Source organism: Salvelinus alpinus, chromosome 10, assembly GCF_045679555.1.
Source record: "Salvelinus alpinus chromosome 10, SLU_Salpinus.1, whole genome shotgun sequence".
In the NCBI taxonomy this organism is placed as follows: domain Eukaryota; kingdom Metazoa; phylum Chordata; class Actinopteri; order Salmoniformes; family Salmonidae; genus Salvelinus; species Salvelinus alpinus.
This window is the reverse complement of record NC_092095.1, coordinates 46797824-46816423: the sequence shown is the minus strand read 5'-3', so window position 1 is coordinate 46816423 and position 18600 is coordinate 46797824. Positions and strand designations below refer to the sequence as shown.

The 18600-nt window shown below is 42.7% G+C and overlaps 1 protein-coding gene across 1 annotated transcript; it reads right to left on the bottom strand.

Moving 5' to 3' along the window:
* Positions 1-275: 275 nt before the first annotated feature.
* Positions 276-17617, bottom strand: LOC139532097 (cysteine and tyrosine-rich protein 1-like). Its single transcript, XM_071329238.1, has 4 exons — positions 17144-17617; positions 14083-14182; positions 12437-12597; positions 276-4142 (listed from the first exon to the last, which is right to left on the bottom strand). The coding sequence occupies exons 1-4, from the start codon at positions 17223-17225 to the stop codon at positions 4015-4017; spliced, it is 471 nt and encodes a 156-aa protein (XP_071185339.1). The 5' UTR covers positions 17226-17617; the 3' UTR covers positions 276-4014.
* Between the last annotated feature and the right edge of the window lie 983 nt (positions 17618-18600).

Sequence of the window (18600 nt, the reverse complement as noted above, 5' to 3'; positions counted from 1 at the left end):
ATATGTTTCTTGCACATTATGTATTTATTAGAGTTATTGACCTCACAATAAGCCAGATTTGAGTAACTTACATTGTGGTGCTGAACCTTGAAGCAGCAGACCCCGCACAATCAATGGACAGCTCATTGTGCAAATTCGAGTAGGCACAATTCATTTCAATCGTCTTCATTTTAATTAGACTTTACTAACAACAAGGGGGCTTTGAGTACTTCCTTATTGACTGGTGTACTGAATTTAGACGTTTTCTTGGGTATTTATTGAGGCAGAGTAGACAATACGATTTGGAAACTTTAATTTAACTTTCATCCTGCACATGTTCATAGTGACAACATATAAACACTGAAAGATTGTTGAGAAACATCACAGGATTCATTTCATCATTAACTCACCATTCCACAGTCCTCCGAGAGCAGGTCAAGACCCGTCTTCACTGTGCACATACAGGCAGCCTTGATCAGAGTAGGGTGAAGTTGCCCCTAGATGGGGAGGGGATGGCTGCCGTTTTACTAACCAAATGTTAGTTTTTTCGTGTTGTTTGTAACTTATTTTAAGGATAATGTTGCTGCTACCATCTCTTATGACTGAAAATAACTTCTGGACATCAGAACAGCGATTACTCACCTCGAACTGGACAAAGATTTTTTCTTTAACGAGTCTGACGTGAAGGATATACTGCTTTCTCGGGAACGGGCCCAAATCCCTGTCATTTGCGTGAAGACAGAGAAAAAAGGGGTGGAGGTCGCGCTGCATTCTGAGAATTCGTAGGCGAGTGAATAAACCTACACTACCATCCGTTCTATTGGCCAACGTGCAATCATTGGAAAACAAAACGGATGATATACGATCAAGACTATCCTACCAACGGGACATTAAAAACTGCATTGGCAGGACAGAGAAGCTACGTCTGGTAAGACGAGGGGCGGCGGTGTGTATCCATTTGCAGCAATTACAGCCTTGCAGACCTTTTGGCATTCTAGTTGTCAATTTGTTGAGGTAATCTGAATAGATTTCACCCCATGCTTCCTGAAGCACCTACCACAAGTTGGATTGGCTTGATGGGCACTGCTTACATACCATACAGTCAAGCTGCTCCCACAACAGCTCAATAGGGTTGAGATCCGGTGACTGTGCTGGTCACTCCATTATAGACAGAATACCAGCTGACTGCTTCTTCCCTAAATAGTTATTGCATAGTTTGGAGCTGTGCTTTGGGTCAGTGTCCTGTTGTAGGAGGAGATTGGCTCAAGTTAAGCGCCGTCCACAGGGTATGGCATGGCGTTGCAAAATGAAGTGATAGGCTTCCTTCTTCAAGATCCCTTTTACCCTGTACAAATCTCCCACTCTACCACCACCAACACACCCCCATCTCACGTATGTTCTTCTTTGTGATCCGAACACCTCAAACTTAGATTAGTCTGTCCATAACACTTTTTTCCCATCTTCCTCTGTCCAATGTCTGTGTTCTTTTGCCCATATTAATATTTTCTTTTAATTGGCCAGTCTGAGATATGTATTTTTCTTTGCAACTCAGAAGGCCAGCATCCTGGCGTCGCCTCTTCACTGCTGATGTTGAGATTGGTGTTTTGCAGGTACTATTTAATGAAGCTGCCAGTTGAGGACTTGTGAGGCATCTGTTTCTCAAACTAGACACTCTAATGTACTTGTCCTCTTGCTCAGTTGTGCACCGGGGCCTCCCACTGCTCTTTATATTCTGGTTAGAGCCAGTTTGCACTGTTCTGTGAAGAGTGTAGTAAACAGGGTTGTATGAGATCTTCAGTTTCTTGGCAATTTCTCGCATGGAATAGCCGTCATTTCTCAGAACAAGAATAGACTGACGAGTTTCAGAAGAAAGTTCTTTGTTTATGGCCATTTTGAGCCTGTAATTGAACCCACAAATGCTGATGCTCCAGATACTCAACTAGTCTAAAGAAGGCCAGTTTTATTGCTTCTTTAATCAGAACAATAGTTTTCAGCTGTTCTAACATAATTGCAAAAGGGTTTTCTAATGATCAATTAGCCTTTTAAAATTATAACTTGGATTAGCCAACACAACGTCCCATTGGAACACAGGAGTGATGGTTGCTGATAATGGCCTCTGTACGCCTATGTAGATATTCCATAAAAAATCTGCTGTTTCCAGCTACAATAGTCATTTACAACATTAACAATGTCTACACTGTATTTCTGATCAATTTGATGTTATTTTAAATGTAAAAACACTTTTGAACTGTAGTGTACATATCCCAACCAGAAGTCAAGGATTACAGGCAACATCCGCATTGAGCTAAACGCTAGAGCTGCCGCTTTTAAGGAGTGGGACACTAATCCGGACACTTAAGAAATCGCGCTATGCCCTCAGACGAATCATCAAACAGGCAAAGCGTCAATATAGGATTAAGATTGAGTCCTACTACACCGGCTCTGACGCTTGTCAGATGTGGCAGGGCTTGAAAACTATTATGGATTACAAAGGCAAACCTAGCTGTGAGTTGCCCAGTGACACAAGCCTACCAGACGAGCTAAATGCCTTTTATGCTCGCTTCGAGTCAAGCAACACTGAAGAATGCATGAGAACACCAGCTGTTCCGGAAGTAATAATGCTCTCAGTAGCCGATGTGAGCAAGACATTTAAACAGGTCAACATTCACAAAGCTGCGGGGCCAGACGGATTACCAGGACGTGTACTCAAAGCATGCTCGGAAGTGTCTGGCAAGTGTCTTCACTGGCGTTTTCAACCTCTCACTGACCGAGTCTGTAATACCTACAAATGTCAAGCAGACCGCCATAGTCCCTGTGCCCAAGGAAGCGAAGGTAACCTGCCTAAATTATTACCACCTGTAGCGCTCATGTCGGTAGCCATGAAGTGCTTTGAAGGCTGGTCATGGCTCACATCAACAGCATCCTCCCGGACACCCTAGACCCACTCCAATTTGCCAACCACCCCAACAGATCCAGCAAAACATGACACCATCATTAAGTTTGCTGATGACACAACAGTGGTAGGCCTGATTACCAACAATTATGAGACAGCCTATAGGAGGAGGTCAGTACCGGTACCCCCCATATATAGCCTCGTTATTGTTATTTTATTGTGTTACCTTTTATTATTTTTTACTTTAGTTTATTTGGTAAATATTTTTTCTTTCTTGAACTGCATTGTTGGTTAAGGGCTTGTAAGTAAGCATTTCATGGTAAGGTTGTATTCGGCGCATGTGATTAAATAAAGTTTGATTTAGATCTTGGGCCAGTTTTGTACTATCTCCAACAATAGTTAAGGTTAGGATTAGGGGGAGGGGAAGCTGATACTATATCTGTACCTAGGGGAAACTTCACCCCGGACACGTATGTTAACCATCCTATTTCTATAGTACAATTCATAGTGTTACACAGTTTTCCTAGCCTGGTCCCAGATTTGTTTGTACTGTCTCGCCATGTCCTCAGGTAATTTCCACATGAAGCAATTGGCAATACAGCACAAACATATCTAGGATGAGGCTACAGTTCTCTCCCTTGCCTTGCAGAAATAAGATAGGGAAGAGCACTGACCTGAAGGAAAGCCAGCTAACAGGCATCTCTACCAGAGAAATGGTACAACAGAGATCCACATCTTCAAATAAAGTTATGTACTTTGTCCCCTCACTCATATTCATTGCCATAAAATATGAGTCAAATACAACTAAAGTGGTTTTCACCCCTGAAAAGCTGATCAGTTGGATTGACCACACCCCTACATCAAATAGTCAAAAGTGGATCCACACAGTCATTTTAAGTGATTCAGAGGGATTCACCCCCCCCCCCCCGAAACACCAGTCAGTTCAATTGAACCAATCACACCCACAAGAAACGGTCAAGGTGGTCCAGTCCAGATGCAGTCATTTTAAGTGATCCAGAGGTTCTAAAGGCAATGCCTACAGTCTCATCTTTCTCTGCTAGAACACTGCATAAACTTAATCCAAGATGTGCTCCTTCAGAAGGGCAAGTAGCCTGGTCAGGATTCTCCATTTTGTCTTCAAGTCATTTGCGGTTACAGCCTGGATACGGAGGGGGAGGTGAGTAGCTGTCTATCCTGGGTGGGGTGGGGGTGTAGGGAGGGGGGCGCATGGCCGAAGGGTACATCTCATAGGTGTAGGGAGGTGGGGGTCCTGGAGAAAGAGAGAGAGAGGCAGACAGACACAGAGAAAAGAGTATGTTTATCATCAGTAGTTGCTGGATAAATAAAGATTATGCCAATACACACATACAACATACAAGTACAACATACCCTGCCATGTCATTGTATCTGTTTTGATGGGCTTTAGAAACCAGTGGAGACTGCTGAGGAGAGGATGGCTCATAGTAAAGACTGGAATGGAGTCAGGAGGCTGGTGGGAGGAGCTATAGGAGTTCAGGCTGGAAGTCTGAAGTCTGGTGTTTTCTTTATGTGTTTGATACTGTTCCAAAAACTCCATTCCAGCCTGTACTCCTATAGCTCCTCCCACCAGCCTCCTCTGATTGACTCCATTCCAGTCTTTACTATGAGCCATCCTCTCCTCAGCAGTCTCCATTCCAGCCATTATTATGAGCCGTTCTCCCCTCAGCAGCCTGCACTGGTAGAAACATTCTAGACTTCAGTATGTGTTGGTCATTGGTGGAGGAGCAATGTCCTCTAGTGATGGAATCATTGCATTGCAGGGAAATGGGTAAATTGGTTTTCGGTTCAGCCGGTTAGTGGAGGCGCAGTGGTTAAGGCATGTATTCATAAAGAGTCTCATAGTAGGAGTGCTGAGCTAGGATCAGTTTGCCCTGTTAGACAATAATGAATAAGATTAGGACATACACACCAAGCAGTGTCTGAGGAAGGCCTGAAAAATTACCAAAGACTCCAGCCACCCGTTCTCTCTTCTTCCGTCCGGCAGGCGGTACCAGAGTATCAGGTCTCGTACCAACAGGCTCCGAGACAGCTTATACCACCAAGTAATGAGACTTCTACACAGATAGACAATAGCTGCCAATCCCCACCAAGGACTATATGTGCTGAATGTAGAGTACAAGTCAAAGGTTTGGACACACCTACTCATTCAAGGGTTTTTCTTTATTTTTACATTGTAGAATAATAGTGAAGACATCAAATCTACAAAATAACATATGGAATCATGTAGTAACCAAAAAAGTGTTAAACCAATGACCACACATACTAAAGTCTAGAATGTTTCTACCAGTGCAGGCTGCTGAGGGGAGAACGGCTCATAATAATGGCTGGAATGGAGACTGCTGAGGAGAGGATGGCTCATAGTAAAGACTGGAATGGAGTCAATCAGAGGAGGCTGGTGGGAGGAGCTATAGGAGTACAGGCTGAAATATATTTTAGATTTTAGATTCTTCAAAATAGCCACCCTTTGCCTTGATGACAGCTTTGCACACTCTTGGCATTCTCTCAACAAGCCTTACCTGGAATGCTTTTCCAACAGTCTTGAAGGAGTTCCCACATTCTGAGCACTTGTTGGCTGCTTTTCATTCACTCTGCGGTCCAACTCATCCCAAACCATCTCAATTGGGTTGAGGTCGGGTGATTGTGGAGGCCAGGTCATCTGATGCAGCACTCTATCACTCTCCTTCTTGGTAAAATAGCCCCTACACAGCCTGGAGGTGTGTTGGGTCATTGTCCTGTTGAAAAACATATGATAGTCCCACTAAGCCCAAACCAGGTGGGATGGCGTATCGCTGCAGAAAACTGTGGTATCCATACTGGTTAACTGTGCCTTGAATTCTAAATAAATCACAGACAGTTTCACCAGCAAAGCACCCCCACACCATCACACCTCTTCCTCCATGCTTCACATTGGGGAACCACACATAAGGAGATCATCCGTTCACTTACTCTGCGTTCCACAAAGACACGGTGGTTGGAACCAAAAATCTCAAATTTGGACTCATCAGACCAAAGAATAGATTTCTGCCGGTCTAATGTCCATTGCTCATGTTTCTTGGCCCAAGCAAGTCTCTAATTCTTATTGGTGTCCTTTAGTAGTGGTTTCTTTGCAGCAATTCGACCATGAAGGCCTGATTCACGCAGTCTCCTCTGAACAGTTGATGTTGAGATGTGTCTGTTACTTGAACTCTGTGAAGCATTTATTTGGGCTGCAATTTCTCAAGCTGGTAGGCGACTACCACATGAAGCTGAGAATGCCAAGAGTGTGCAAAGCTGTCATCAAGGCAAAGGGTGGCTACTTTGAAGAATCTCAAATATAAAATATATTTTGATTTGTTTAACACTTTTTTGGTTACTACATGATTCCATATGTGTTATTTCATAGTTTTGATGTCTTCCCTATTATTCTACAATGTGGAAAATACTGAAAATAAAGAAAAACCCTTGAATGAGTAGGTGTGTCCAAACTTTTGACTGGTACTGTATGCACACTCACAGGTCTCTACCCACACGCACGCCTGCACTGACACTCTTGCACACACACTAACAACCACATACATACACTCGCCATCACGCACACACCCACCCACCACATATGCTGTTGCTATATTGGTTACTATTATTATTATTTATCCTGCTACCAGTCAGTTTCTCATAATCCCTGCCTACATGTACATATCTACCTCAACTACTCCATTATCCCTGCACATTGTACATTTGGTACTGGCACTGACCCTGTATATAGCTTACAGTCTTATGTTTTTTCTATTCCTTTCTTATTTCTCAGTTTTATTTGTTATAGTATTTTGATACTGAATACTGCACTGGGTTTGCAAGGTAGTAACCCTTTCCACTCACAGCCCCTGTCATCCTGTATACGGGTTGAAAATGGCATTGATAAGCGCCTACATTGGAACGCAGTGGCTGTACAGTAACATGCTATACATGACGTCAGAGCTCAGGTTCTCCACTTCACAGCGCTGTATGGGTTTTGACTGACAGCAGTTATAAACTTGAGCTCTGCGCGTGACAAGAAGATCCTCCCATTTCTCCCTCTAATTGTGCTACTTTTGCACGTTAGTTGTTGTCTGTGTGAGGGAAACGCTGTAAATAGAGAGGAGTGGATGTGTTCTGAAAGATGAGACATTGAGGATTATAATAAATACAGCTTTGATGTCATACAAGCAAACCACACACCCGTGAGTCCAAAAATGCACTTAATTTTTCCATATTTGGAAACTCATGTAATTTTCAGTATCAACGTTTGTGATCACTATGTTTGATCCACAGTTACAAGGATGACATGCATTATACCCTGGGTTGTCCTGAACAGATTGAGCCTATGTTTGTTATATTATATAAAAAATAAAAACATATCCACGGAACATGCACCTTTTTTAACATACCTGCAATGAAGCTGCTCAACATTTACATTACTTTCAGTCATCTAGCAGACATTCCCACCCAGAGCGACCCACAAGAGCAACCAGGGTCAAGCGCCCCGCCCAATAGCACAAGAATAGATCCCTACCCAGTCAAATCGGGGACCCGAACCAGCAACCTCTCGGCCACCGGCCCAAGCTCTCAAATGCCAGGCCTCCAACCATCCACCCACAGATCCCCTCAACCATCCAAGAACCCCCCCATAAGTCCCCCTCAAAAATCTCCCCCCACCCCCCATCTCTATCCCCCCTAAGCCACCACCCCCCCCCAACCCAACCAAAACCACCACCGACCCAATGCGCCAACAACCAACAAAAAGAACAAGAGAGAGAAAAACAAAGGAAAACAAAAATCATGACAGCAAGGCCAACTGTATGCGTCTGTGTGCATGTGTGGCACAATTTACATTTGTGTATGTGTGTCCGTGTCTGTGCACGTGCGTTCGTTTGAATGCAAGTGTGTGTATGCATGAGTAAGTGCATACACGCGCTTGCATGGCATCAGTCTTAGGCAAACAGGCATTTGATGTAACAATGTTCCTTTTCAGTTCCAGTTAAACATGCACTTGAATGCACTAATGACTCCATTCTATGTGCATCAAAATTACAATCTGTTTGTCTGAAGTGCCTTTTGAAAGCCTGACACCGTAAGATCATATTTTATAACTTAGCTAACGACGGGGCACACACTGGTTGAATCAATGTTGTTTCCACGCCATTTCAATGAAAGTAAAGTAAATGTGAGTTGCACATAAAATCAACATCGACTCAATGGGTTTTGTCCAAAATGTCTCCGGACCTACTCACTGCCACAGTCATACTCTGGACCTAGTTTTGTCCCGTGGAATAAATGCTGTGGATCTTAAATGTTTTTCCTCATAATCCTGGACTATCGGACCAACATTTTATTATGTTTGCAATCGCAACAAATAATCAAATCAAATGTATTTATACAGCCCTTCTTACATCAGCTGATATATCAAAGTGCTATACAGAAACCCAGCCTAAAACCCCAAACAGCAGGCAATGCAGGTGTAGAAGCACGGTGGCTAGGAAAAACTCCTTAGAAAGGAGTTCTGCTCAGACCCCAACCAAGGATCATCAAAAGCCGTGCTATAAATTCTCGGACAACCCAAAGATTCCTAGATGCCCTTCCAGACACCCTCCACCTACCCAAGGACGTCAGAGTACAAAAGTCAGTTAACCACCTAACTGAGGAACTCAATTTAACCTTGCGTAATATCCTAGATGCAGTCGCACCCCTAAAAACAAAAAACATTTGTCATAAGAAACATCTCCCTGGTATACAGAAAATACCCGAGCTCTGAAGCAAACTTCCAGAAAATTGGTACGGAAATGGAGCTACACCAAACTGGAAGTCTTCCGACTAGCTTGGAAAGACACTACCGTGCAGTATCGAAGAGCCCTCACTGCTGCTCAATCATCCTATTTTTCAAACTTAATTGAGGAAAATAAGAACAATCCAAAATGTATTTTTGATACTGTCGCAAAGCTAACTAAAAAGCAGCATTCCCCAAGAGAGGATGGCTTTCACTTCAGCAGTGATAAATTCATGAACTTCTTTGACAAAAAGATCATGATCATTAGAAAGCAAATTACGGACTCCTCTTTTAAATCTGCGTATTCCTCCAAAGCTCAGTTACCTAAGTCTGCACAGCACTGCCAGGACCTAGGATCAAGGAAGACACTCAAGTTTTTTAATACTATATCTCTTGACACATTGATGAAAATAATCACGGCCTCTAAACCTTCAAGCTGCATACTGGACCCTATTCCAACTAAACTACTGAAAGAGCTGCTTCCTGTGCTTCGCCCTCCTATGTTGAACATAATAAACGTCTCTCTATCCACCGGATGTGTACCAAACTCACTAAAAGTGGCAGTAATAAAGCCTCTCTTGAAAAAAACAAACCTTGACCCAGAAAATATAAAAAACCATCGGCCTATATCGAATCTCCCATTTCTCTCAAACATTTTAGAAAAAGCTTCAGTCTGGTTTTAGACCCCATCATAGCACTGAGACTGTACTTGTGAAGGTGGTAAATTACCTTTTAATGGCGTCAGACTGAGGCTCTGCATCTGTCCTCATGCTCTTAGACCTTAGTGCTGCTTTTGATACCATCGATCACCACATTCTTTTGGAGAGATTGGAAACCCAAATTGGTCTACACGGATAAAGTTCTGGCCTGGTTTACATCTTATCTGTTGGAAAGATATCAGTTTGTCTCTGTAGATGGTTTATCCTCTGACAAATCAACTGTAAATTTTGGTGTTCCTCAAGGCTCCGTTTTAGGACCACTATTGTTTTTACTATATATTTTACCTCTTGGTGATGTCATTCGGAAACATAATGTTAACTGCTATGCGGACGACACACAGCTGTACATTTCGATGAAACATGGTGAAGCCCCAAAATTGCCCTCCATGGAAGCCTGTGTTTCAGACATAAGGAAGTGGATGGCAGCAAATGTTCTACTTTTAAACTCGGACAAAACAGAGATGCTAGTTCTAGGTCCCAAGAAACAAAGACATCTTCTGTTGAATCTGAAGGACCTCTGCATTACTCTGGACCCCTGATCTCTCTTTTGACGAAAATATCAAGACTGTTTCAAAGACAGCTTTTTTCCATCTATGTAACATTGCAAAAATCTGAAACTTTCTGTTAAAAAATGATGCAGAAAAATTCATCCATGCTTTTGTCACTTCTAGGTTAGACTACTGCAATTCTCTACTTTCCGGCTACCCGGATAAAGCACTAAATAAACTTCAGTTAGTGCTAAACACGGCTGCTAGAATCTTGACTAGAACCAAAAAATTTGTTCATATTACCCCAGTGCTAGCCTCTCTACACTGGCTTCCTGTTAAGGCAAGGGCTGATTAAGGTTTAAATGCTTGCCCCTACCCATCTTTCCAATTTGGTCTTGCCTTACATACCTACACGCACGCTACGGTCACAAGACGCAGGTCTCCTTACTGTCCCTAGAATTTCCAAGCAAACAGCTGGAGGCAGGGCTTTATCCTATAGAGCTCAATTTTTATGCAAATGGTCTGCTTATCCATGTGAGAGATGCAAAATCGGTCTCAACCTTTAAGTCTTTATTTTAGATTCATCTCTTCAGTGGGTCCTATGATTGAGTGTAGTCTGGCCCAGGAGTGTGAAGGTGAACGGAAAGGCACTGGAGAAACGAACTGCCCTTGCTGTCTCTGCCTGGCCGGTTCCCCTCACTCCACTGGGATTCTCTGCCTCAAACCCTATTACAGGGGATGAGTCACTGGCTTACTGGTGCTCTTCCTTGCCGTCCCTAGGAGGGGTGCGTCACTTGAGGGGGTTGAGTCACTGATGTGATCTTCCTGTCCGGGTTGGCACCCCCCCTTGGGTTCGTGCCGTGGGGGAGATCTTCGGGGGCTATACTCGGCCTTGTCTCAGGATAGTAAGTTGGTGGTTGAAGATATCCCTCTAGTGGTGTGGGCTGTGCTTTGGCAAAGTGGGTGGGGTTATATCCTGCCTGTTTCGCCTTGTCCGGGGGTATCGTCGGACAGGGCCACAGTGTCACCCGACCCCTCCTGTCTCAGCCTCCAGTATTTATGCCGCAATAGTTTGTGTCGGGGGGCTAGAGACAGTCTGTTATATCTAGAGTATTTCTCCTGTCTTATCCAGTGTCCTGTGTGAATTTAAGTAAGCTCTCTCTAATTCCCTCTCTCTTTCATTCTTTCTTTCTCTCTGAGGACCTGAGCCCTTGGACCATGCCTCAGTACTACCTGGCCTGATGACTCCTTGCTGTCCCCAGTCCACCTGGTCATGCTGCTGCTCCAGTTTCAACTGTTCTGCCTGCGGATATGGAACCCTGACCTGATCACCGAACGTGCTACCCTGTCCCAGACCTGCTGTTTTCAACTCTCTAGAGACAGTAAGAGCGGTAGAGATACTCTGAATGATCAGCTATGAAAAGCCAACTGACATTTACTCCTGTGGTGCTGACCTGTTGCACCCTCTACAACCACTGTGATTATTATTATTTGACCCTGCTGGTCATCTATGAACATTTTAACATCTTGGCCATGTTCTGTTACAATCTCCTCCCGGCACAGCCAGAAGAGGTCACCCCTCATAGCCTGGTTCCTCTCTAGGTTTCTTTCTAGGTTCCGGCCTTTCTAGGGAGTTTTTCCTATCCACCATGCTTCTACACCTGCATTGCTTGCTGTTTGGGGTTTTAGGCTGGGTTTCTGTACAGCACTTTGTGACATCAGCTGATGTAAGAAGGGCTCTATAAATACATTTGATTGATTGATTGAACAGTGTAATGTTTGGAATCAGTCTCGTGTAAGGTGAACTGTTTTGACCTCACCTTTGGTCTGATAATTTCACCATAATCTCCAAAGTGTTCTCTTTCAATTGCTACCATGCTAAAGCATATGCTTTTTATAGTTATTCTTAAATATATTTGACCCTATCCATATTGGCCAATTTACACAAGTATAAGGGGATAAAGGATGAGTGCAGTCAAAAATGAGATTTTCTTGTGTTTTATATATATTTCCACACTATGAGGTTGGAATAATACTGTGAAATTGTGAAAATGATGATAATGCCCTTTTAGAGTGACATTTCTGGGATCTTATATTTCAGCTCAAGAAACATGGGACCAACACTTTACATGTTGTGTTTATATTTTTGTTCAGTGTATTTTGTGTAGATCCAAACCTCTCTGACAATAACAGATCGTTTTCAATTTTCCCCTCCCCACTCAGACCACTCCCAGACAGTTGTAGCAAAATTCTTGCTTGAGAAATTGCTCTTTGCTAAGAAGCTAATTTTGTTTATTTTTTTGCCATTTGAATGGAAAAACAATCACAGTAAGGTACTTAATTGTTACCTGGAAATTATATGATATTGAGATAAAAATGGCTGCATTGGACCTTTAAGCATTTCACTGTACTTGTGCATGTGACCAATAAAACTTGAAACTATATGGACTCAGAGCTGGCCTAGGATCAGTTTAGCCCTTTCGATCATAATGAATAAGATTATATGGACAGGAGGGACCTGATCCTAGATCAGTCTTACCTGGGTAGCCCTGGGACACAGTGTTGATGTAGGAGGTGTTGAACACGTCCACCCGGGCCCCGCGCCCATTCTTCACACACATGCACACACACAGGAAGAAGGCCGCCAGCGCTCCCATCAGAAACACCACACCAAACACGATGCCCGAGATAGCCGCGCCCCTAGAAAACACACACACAAACACAGTCACTTTGACTGAATACTCCCCTTTTCATTCTAGTTTGTGGCTGCTGGTAAGTCATCTCATCCAATTAGTCTTCTCACAAATCAATGTTGCATGGAATTTCAATTCACCTCTTTAAAGAGTATCTTAAATAAATCCCACGGCCACCCCTCCCCCCAAAAAGGCTATTTGTTGAAAACGACTTTGTTGAGGGAAAACGTACTTGCTAAGATTGTGATATGTTGTTGTCTCACCTCGCTATCTTAATATGAATGCATTAATTTAAGTCGCTCTGGATAAGAGTGTCTTCTAAATTACTCAAATGTAAATGTATGATGTGACTTAATTGAAAAGTGAATTGACCCCAAGTTTGGGTCATATTCACTAGACACCAAATAAATAAAAAAAACAGACTGAAACAGGGACACGTGCAATATGAAACATTTCAGTTTTTGTTGCTAAATGTTTTGCTACAGTGTGCTCCAATGAATACAACCCTGCTCTATAGAGAAGCAGTGCATTTTGGGATAGGGCCATCTAGGGCTGAGAAAAAAGGCTGGGAGCAGCTGCCTATAACGTACACCGGACCAAACATGTCTGTGGGCAACCATGGAGATCTGCTCAAACATCTGATTATATGACTCAGACCTGTGTGTATGTGTGTGAGTATGTGTGTGTGTTAGCGTGTGTGTGTACATATACGTGTGCTTTTGTGTATGTATGTGGTCAAACTCCATTTAAAAGGCTGTGGAGAAGCTGTAGAATGAGATGAGATATCTCTCCTGAAACAAGGAACCATTATTCCTCCCCATTACCTTATGACAACCATGGCCTTGAAAGAGCTACATTATATGGCTAGATAAAACGAGTCCACATTCAATGGGCCTATTCAATAGCACTTTTTTTGTGAAACCCCCACTTATTTAGCAATGTTGCATGCATATACACAACACTTTAATATCATTATTATCTTCATTGGTGGACTGAAGCAGGAAGCATGTGTTATACTCTGGCGAGAAAGAGGACAGAGAAAGTGAGAGGCCAGATGTCTTGTGCCAAATGACGAAGGTCAAAACTCTCAGAGGGGTCATACGCTGCATGTGGAAAGGGCAGGTGGTGAAGTGGTAGAGAAGTGATTTTGTGTGTGTGTAGTTGGAGTGTGTGTGTTTATAGATTCAGGGTGACTGAGTGTAACGGATGTGAAATGGCTAGCTAGTTAGCGGGTACGCGCTAATAGCGTTTCAATCGGTTACGTCACTTGCTCTGAGACTTGAAGTAGGGTTTCCCCTTGCTCTGCAAGGGCCGTGGCTTTTGTGGAGCGATGGGTAACGACGCTTCGTGGGTGACTGTTGTTGATGTGTGCAGAGGGTCCCTGGTTCGCGCCCGTGTCGGGGCGAGGGGACGGTCTAAAGTTATACTGTTACATGAGCATGTGTGTTTGTATAGAAGGTGACATTGTGTGTGTGTGTGTGTGTGTGCTTACGAGAGGACATCTCCCATATAGGCGTAGTAGGAGCAGCAGAAAGGGGGAGAGCCTTCACAGCAGTATTCCACACAGCCATCACACTGGGCCTCACTGTGACCTGCAGGAGTGATGCAATACATTATATGGAGACGCACACACACACCTACCTCTACTACGGACACTTGCACACACACACTCTCTGCATCTAACATGCTGAGAGAAAGGTAGAGTGTTCTCTTTGGAATCAAGATTTCCAAAACCTTTTAAAAGGACAAAATCACAATGCTATGTTCATATTACAAAAGGTTAAAAACATAATGGAGAGCAGCTACGGCATATACACTTAAAACTTTGTCTTTCGCTTAATTGAACCTTTTCTAAATATGGAAATGTCACTAAAATCAAGCCTTTTAAAGGAGTAATTAAGAGTTTTCGCTAGAGCAAAACAACCATATTGCACTTAAACTTACAAAACAAGAATTTGACTTTAACTTCCTGACTGATGTCTTGAGATGTTGCTTCAATATATCCACATGATTTTTCTACCTCATGATGCCATCTATTTTGGGAAGTGCACCAGTCCCTCCTACAGCAAAGCACCCCCACAACATGGTGCTGCCACCCCCGTGCTTCACGGTTGGAATGGTGTTCTTCGGCTTGCAAGCCTCCACCTTTTTCCTCCAAACATAATGATGGTCATTATGGCCAAACAGTTATATTTTTGTTTCATCAGAAACAGAGGACATTTCTCCAAAAAGTACGATCTTTGTGCCCATGTGCAGTTGCAAACCGTAGTCTGGCTTTTTTATGGCGGTTTTGGAGCAGTGTCTTCTTCCTTGCTGAGCAGCCTTTCAGGTTATGTTGATATAGGAGTCGTTTTACTGTGGATATAGATACTTTTGTACCGGTTTCCTCCAGCATCTTCACAAGGTCCTTTCCTTTTGTTCTGGGATTGATTTGCACTTTTCGCAGAAAGGAACGTTCATCTCTAGGAGACTGAACGCGTCTCCTTCCTGAGCGGTATGATGGCTGCGTGGTGTTTATACTTGCGTAATATTGTTTGTACAGATGAATGTGGTACCTTCCTTCAGGCATTTGGAAATTGCTCCCAAGGATGAACCAGACTTGTGGAGGTCTACAATTGTTTTGCTGAGGCCTTGGCTGATTTCTTTTGATTTTCCCATGATGTCAAGCAAAGAGGTACTGAGTTTGAAGGTAGGCCTTGAAATACATCCACAGTTACACCTCAAATTGACTCAAATTATGTCAATTAGCCTATCAGAAGCTTCTAAAGCCATGACATAATTTTCTGGAATTTTCCAAGCTGTTTAAAGGCACAGTCAACTTAGTGTATGTAAACTCTCTTTTCAGAAAATATTTTCTTTGTATGAAAGCGTATACTTTGTCAACTACACTATTCACTAACTTCACCTCTGTGTTCTTTCTCTCTGCACTAGTCTAAACCTGCAGATACCTCTCTCTCACCAAAGCTTTTCCCTTTGTATACCCTGGTTTTCAGTGGTTTAGTTAGCCGTGGTTGGGTGGAGAGTGTGTGTGTGTGTGTGTAAATCTTCTCTGTGTGTATATATATATATATATATGTATATGTGTGTGTGTGTGTGTGTGTAAAAAAAAAGAGGCACTTCTCTTTTCTCACTGGAACTGACTTTGCTGAGGGAAACTGTACCTGATACGATTGTGATGTGTTGTCTCTCCTAGCTACAGTATCTTAAGGTGAATGCACTCACTGTAAATTGCTTTGGATAAGAGAATCTGTTAAATTACTAAAATGTAATCTAAAAATGTGTAAACCTGTGTGTACACCTTCTGTGTATGTGAGCACGACAAAGATGAAGCACTGAAGGTTACAGCCACTCTGAGGCTTTGGAGAGCTGGTGGTGAGAGTCCTTCAGTGGAGACACACGGATATGTGACAACTTTAAACAAATGGGGATGGCTCAGGGAGAGGGGTCTCAAAATGAGAAAGCACTTGAAATAAAGGACATTTGGAAACACGACTTGTGGTTTTGTATTTGATTATTTTTTGTAGAGTATTTGAACACACACGGTCTGTCTAAAGGTTGTGTGTCCTATATCTCAGTGTTTGCCCTCCTCAACAACCACATAATTTAACCCAGACACAGCCCTGCTTTTTCTCAACCTTCAAGCATACTCCCACAAATTACTGGTGTGTGTGTGTGTGTGTGTGTGTGTGTTCAATGATTTTCATCTTCATTCCAGCTTTATTCTCACTTTGTTCAAAAGCTGGTGTATTTTCAACAGATCCCTCACAAACGGATGGCAGATTTTGTTTTCCAACCCCGAAAAGGCGTGTGTGGGCCTACAATAGTAATCTTGAAACAGAGTAAACATAATTTGGGTACATCCCTCTTCCCTATATACAGTAGTGCACTACTTTTGACCACAACCATTTGAGCTGCAAACATATTTATCCCTGTGAAGTGTAACCACTTTGATGTGCATGTCATCCAACGATGGGAGTCTATATGGGTGGTCCCTTGAGGTCTAGGTCCTTACCTCCGGGTCCTGTCGCTTTTTACGCTGGGGACAATGGCAGTATAGTTCTGCGACTAGTGCTGAGCAGGGCTTGTACACCCCCCCGTCCCCCGTCCCCCACACACACAAGCTCGCACACACTTTATCTTCTTCTATGTAGATCGCTTCAGAGTTTTGATGTAAGGTTGTATGCCTATTGTTGGGTTACATTTATGAGATTAAAACTCAATTGAGCCTTTTTATAATGTAGAGGTGGCGATACATACGGTAAGCTACAGTACTTTTATGTATCGAGGGACTCTTTTACCATTGAGTAAATGAACGGTAGTATGTCTAAGTTAATCATCGGCTACATTAAAGCACTGTTTCATTTAGATATAGCTACCGTTCGTTTACGTTGTGAAACCGTCCATGCATTGGGTTGATGAGTTCACATTCACAATTAGCCTAATAAAAAGTAAACCATTGTTAAAGGAACACTTCTGCTGATAATAAAACATTTGCGCACGTTGAAAACGATAAAGCACCCTAGAGAACCAGGGACAAATGAACGAACTCTTACCGGCAAAAACACAAAGTAGGAGAGAGTCCCGTAGGAATTTCCACCCCGCTGCCTCCGTTCTGTCCATATCGACTGATAACATAGGCCTACTTGTTCTAAATGTTGCGCACAGTTATTCCCAAACGATAACGTCCGTGTTTTTCATTAATATGCGCCCACGAAGAAGACTATGGGATATAGTCGCTCGCCGAAACATCGCTGATATGCGCAATCAATTGAGTTCTCTAAAAAGTTCCATCGAAGAGAGCCATGAACGCAAATTAATGGATCTTTGCTCCAGTCATAAAAATGCTTAAATCAGAATGAAAAGTCTCATTCGTTTCTTCTTTCATGTGTTCGTATCTCTAAAAGTGTTTCCTTCAGTCTTTCCTCGTTGTTTTCTTCTGTTCCCTTTTCCCCTGGAGTGGGTCCTAGCGCTTCCCCTCCCCCGCAGCAGCTATTTTCTCAAATTACTCTGTTGACTGGGTGGGAAAAGGGATGGAAGTACCTCGATAACATTTGCATCTCTCCGACATAAAGGACGCCGCCGCCGCCCCCACTATCACGACCACTTTGGAAATGAAATATATATATATTGGTCTTTGTCGTGTACACACACACCTCACGATCATTTTGAGAGGAAATGTTCTTTTTTTAAACTCTGTTTACCAACGTCCCTAGTCATAAACCAAACCATATCCACCCGCACCCTCTCAATATGTCCTACAAAACATCCATGAACCTCTATTTTAAATGTTCAAGGAGCACGAAGTTTGTTTGATATAACTTAGAACTAAACTATTTCATCTTGTAAAATGTAGGCTAAATGGGTTGCTCAAGCTTGTAGGATGGATGACCCCCCTCTCAAACACCATCTTTAATCAACATAGGCCAATTTACCTTGGGTGACAGTCAAACATGGTTATGCCTTAATATAGGGCCACTCATTCTGCATAAAATACTAATTGTTTTAGGTGAGAACAGTCCAGTATCTCTTTATTACGAATATATATCCTTATTCTAATAAAGACAGAATAAGCTTGAATCGCGGTTTTGGCTTTGCCGTGATGCATGAAAGGAGAGCTTGGATACATAGATAGATTCATTCTAAAATGTAATGCATTCGTTATAGTTAAAGTTTCCTCTAGGTGCAGATCTAGGATCAGCTTCCCCACCCCCAATCATAAGCTTAACCGTTAGTGGGGGAAATGCAAAACTGACCCACGACCCAGGGGCGAAAATCTGATATCAACCTTGGAGGGGACAATTACATAACATTTTCTCAAGAGCAATTCCTGAGGGGGACACCAAAAGTAGTGCTGTAACACATAGCATACGTTGTTATATGTTAAATGTATATTGAGGAACCATAATTCCTACAACTGGATAATTGATAGGTACAGTAGTTAACTGAAGGGTTTTCCCAACTTGTTCCAATGTTTAAATCATTATTCTACTACTAATAATAGTTATAGCAG

Coding starts and splice junctions, on each gene's coding strand:
- LOC139532097 (XM_071329238.1), bottom strand. CDS start 17,225: ATGTTATCAGTCGATATGGACAGAACGGAGGCAGCGGGGTGGAAATTC. Junction 14,183..17,143: donor CCTACTTTGTGTTTTTGCCG/GTAAGAGTTCGT, acceptor TCACTCCTGCAG/GTCACAGTGAGGCCCAGTGT. Junction 12,598..14,082: donor TATATGGGAGATGTCCTCTC/GTAAGCACACAC, acceptor TGTGTTTTCTAG/GGGCGCGGCTATCTCGGGCA.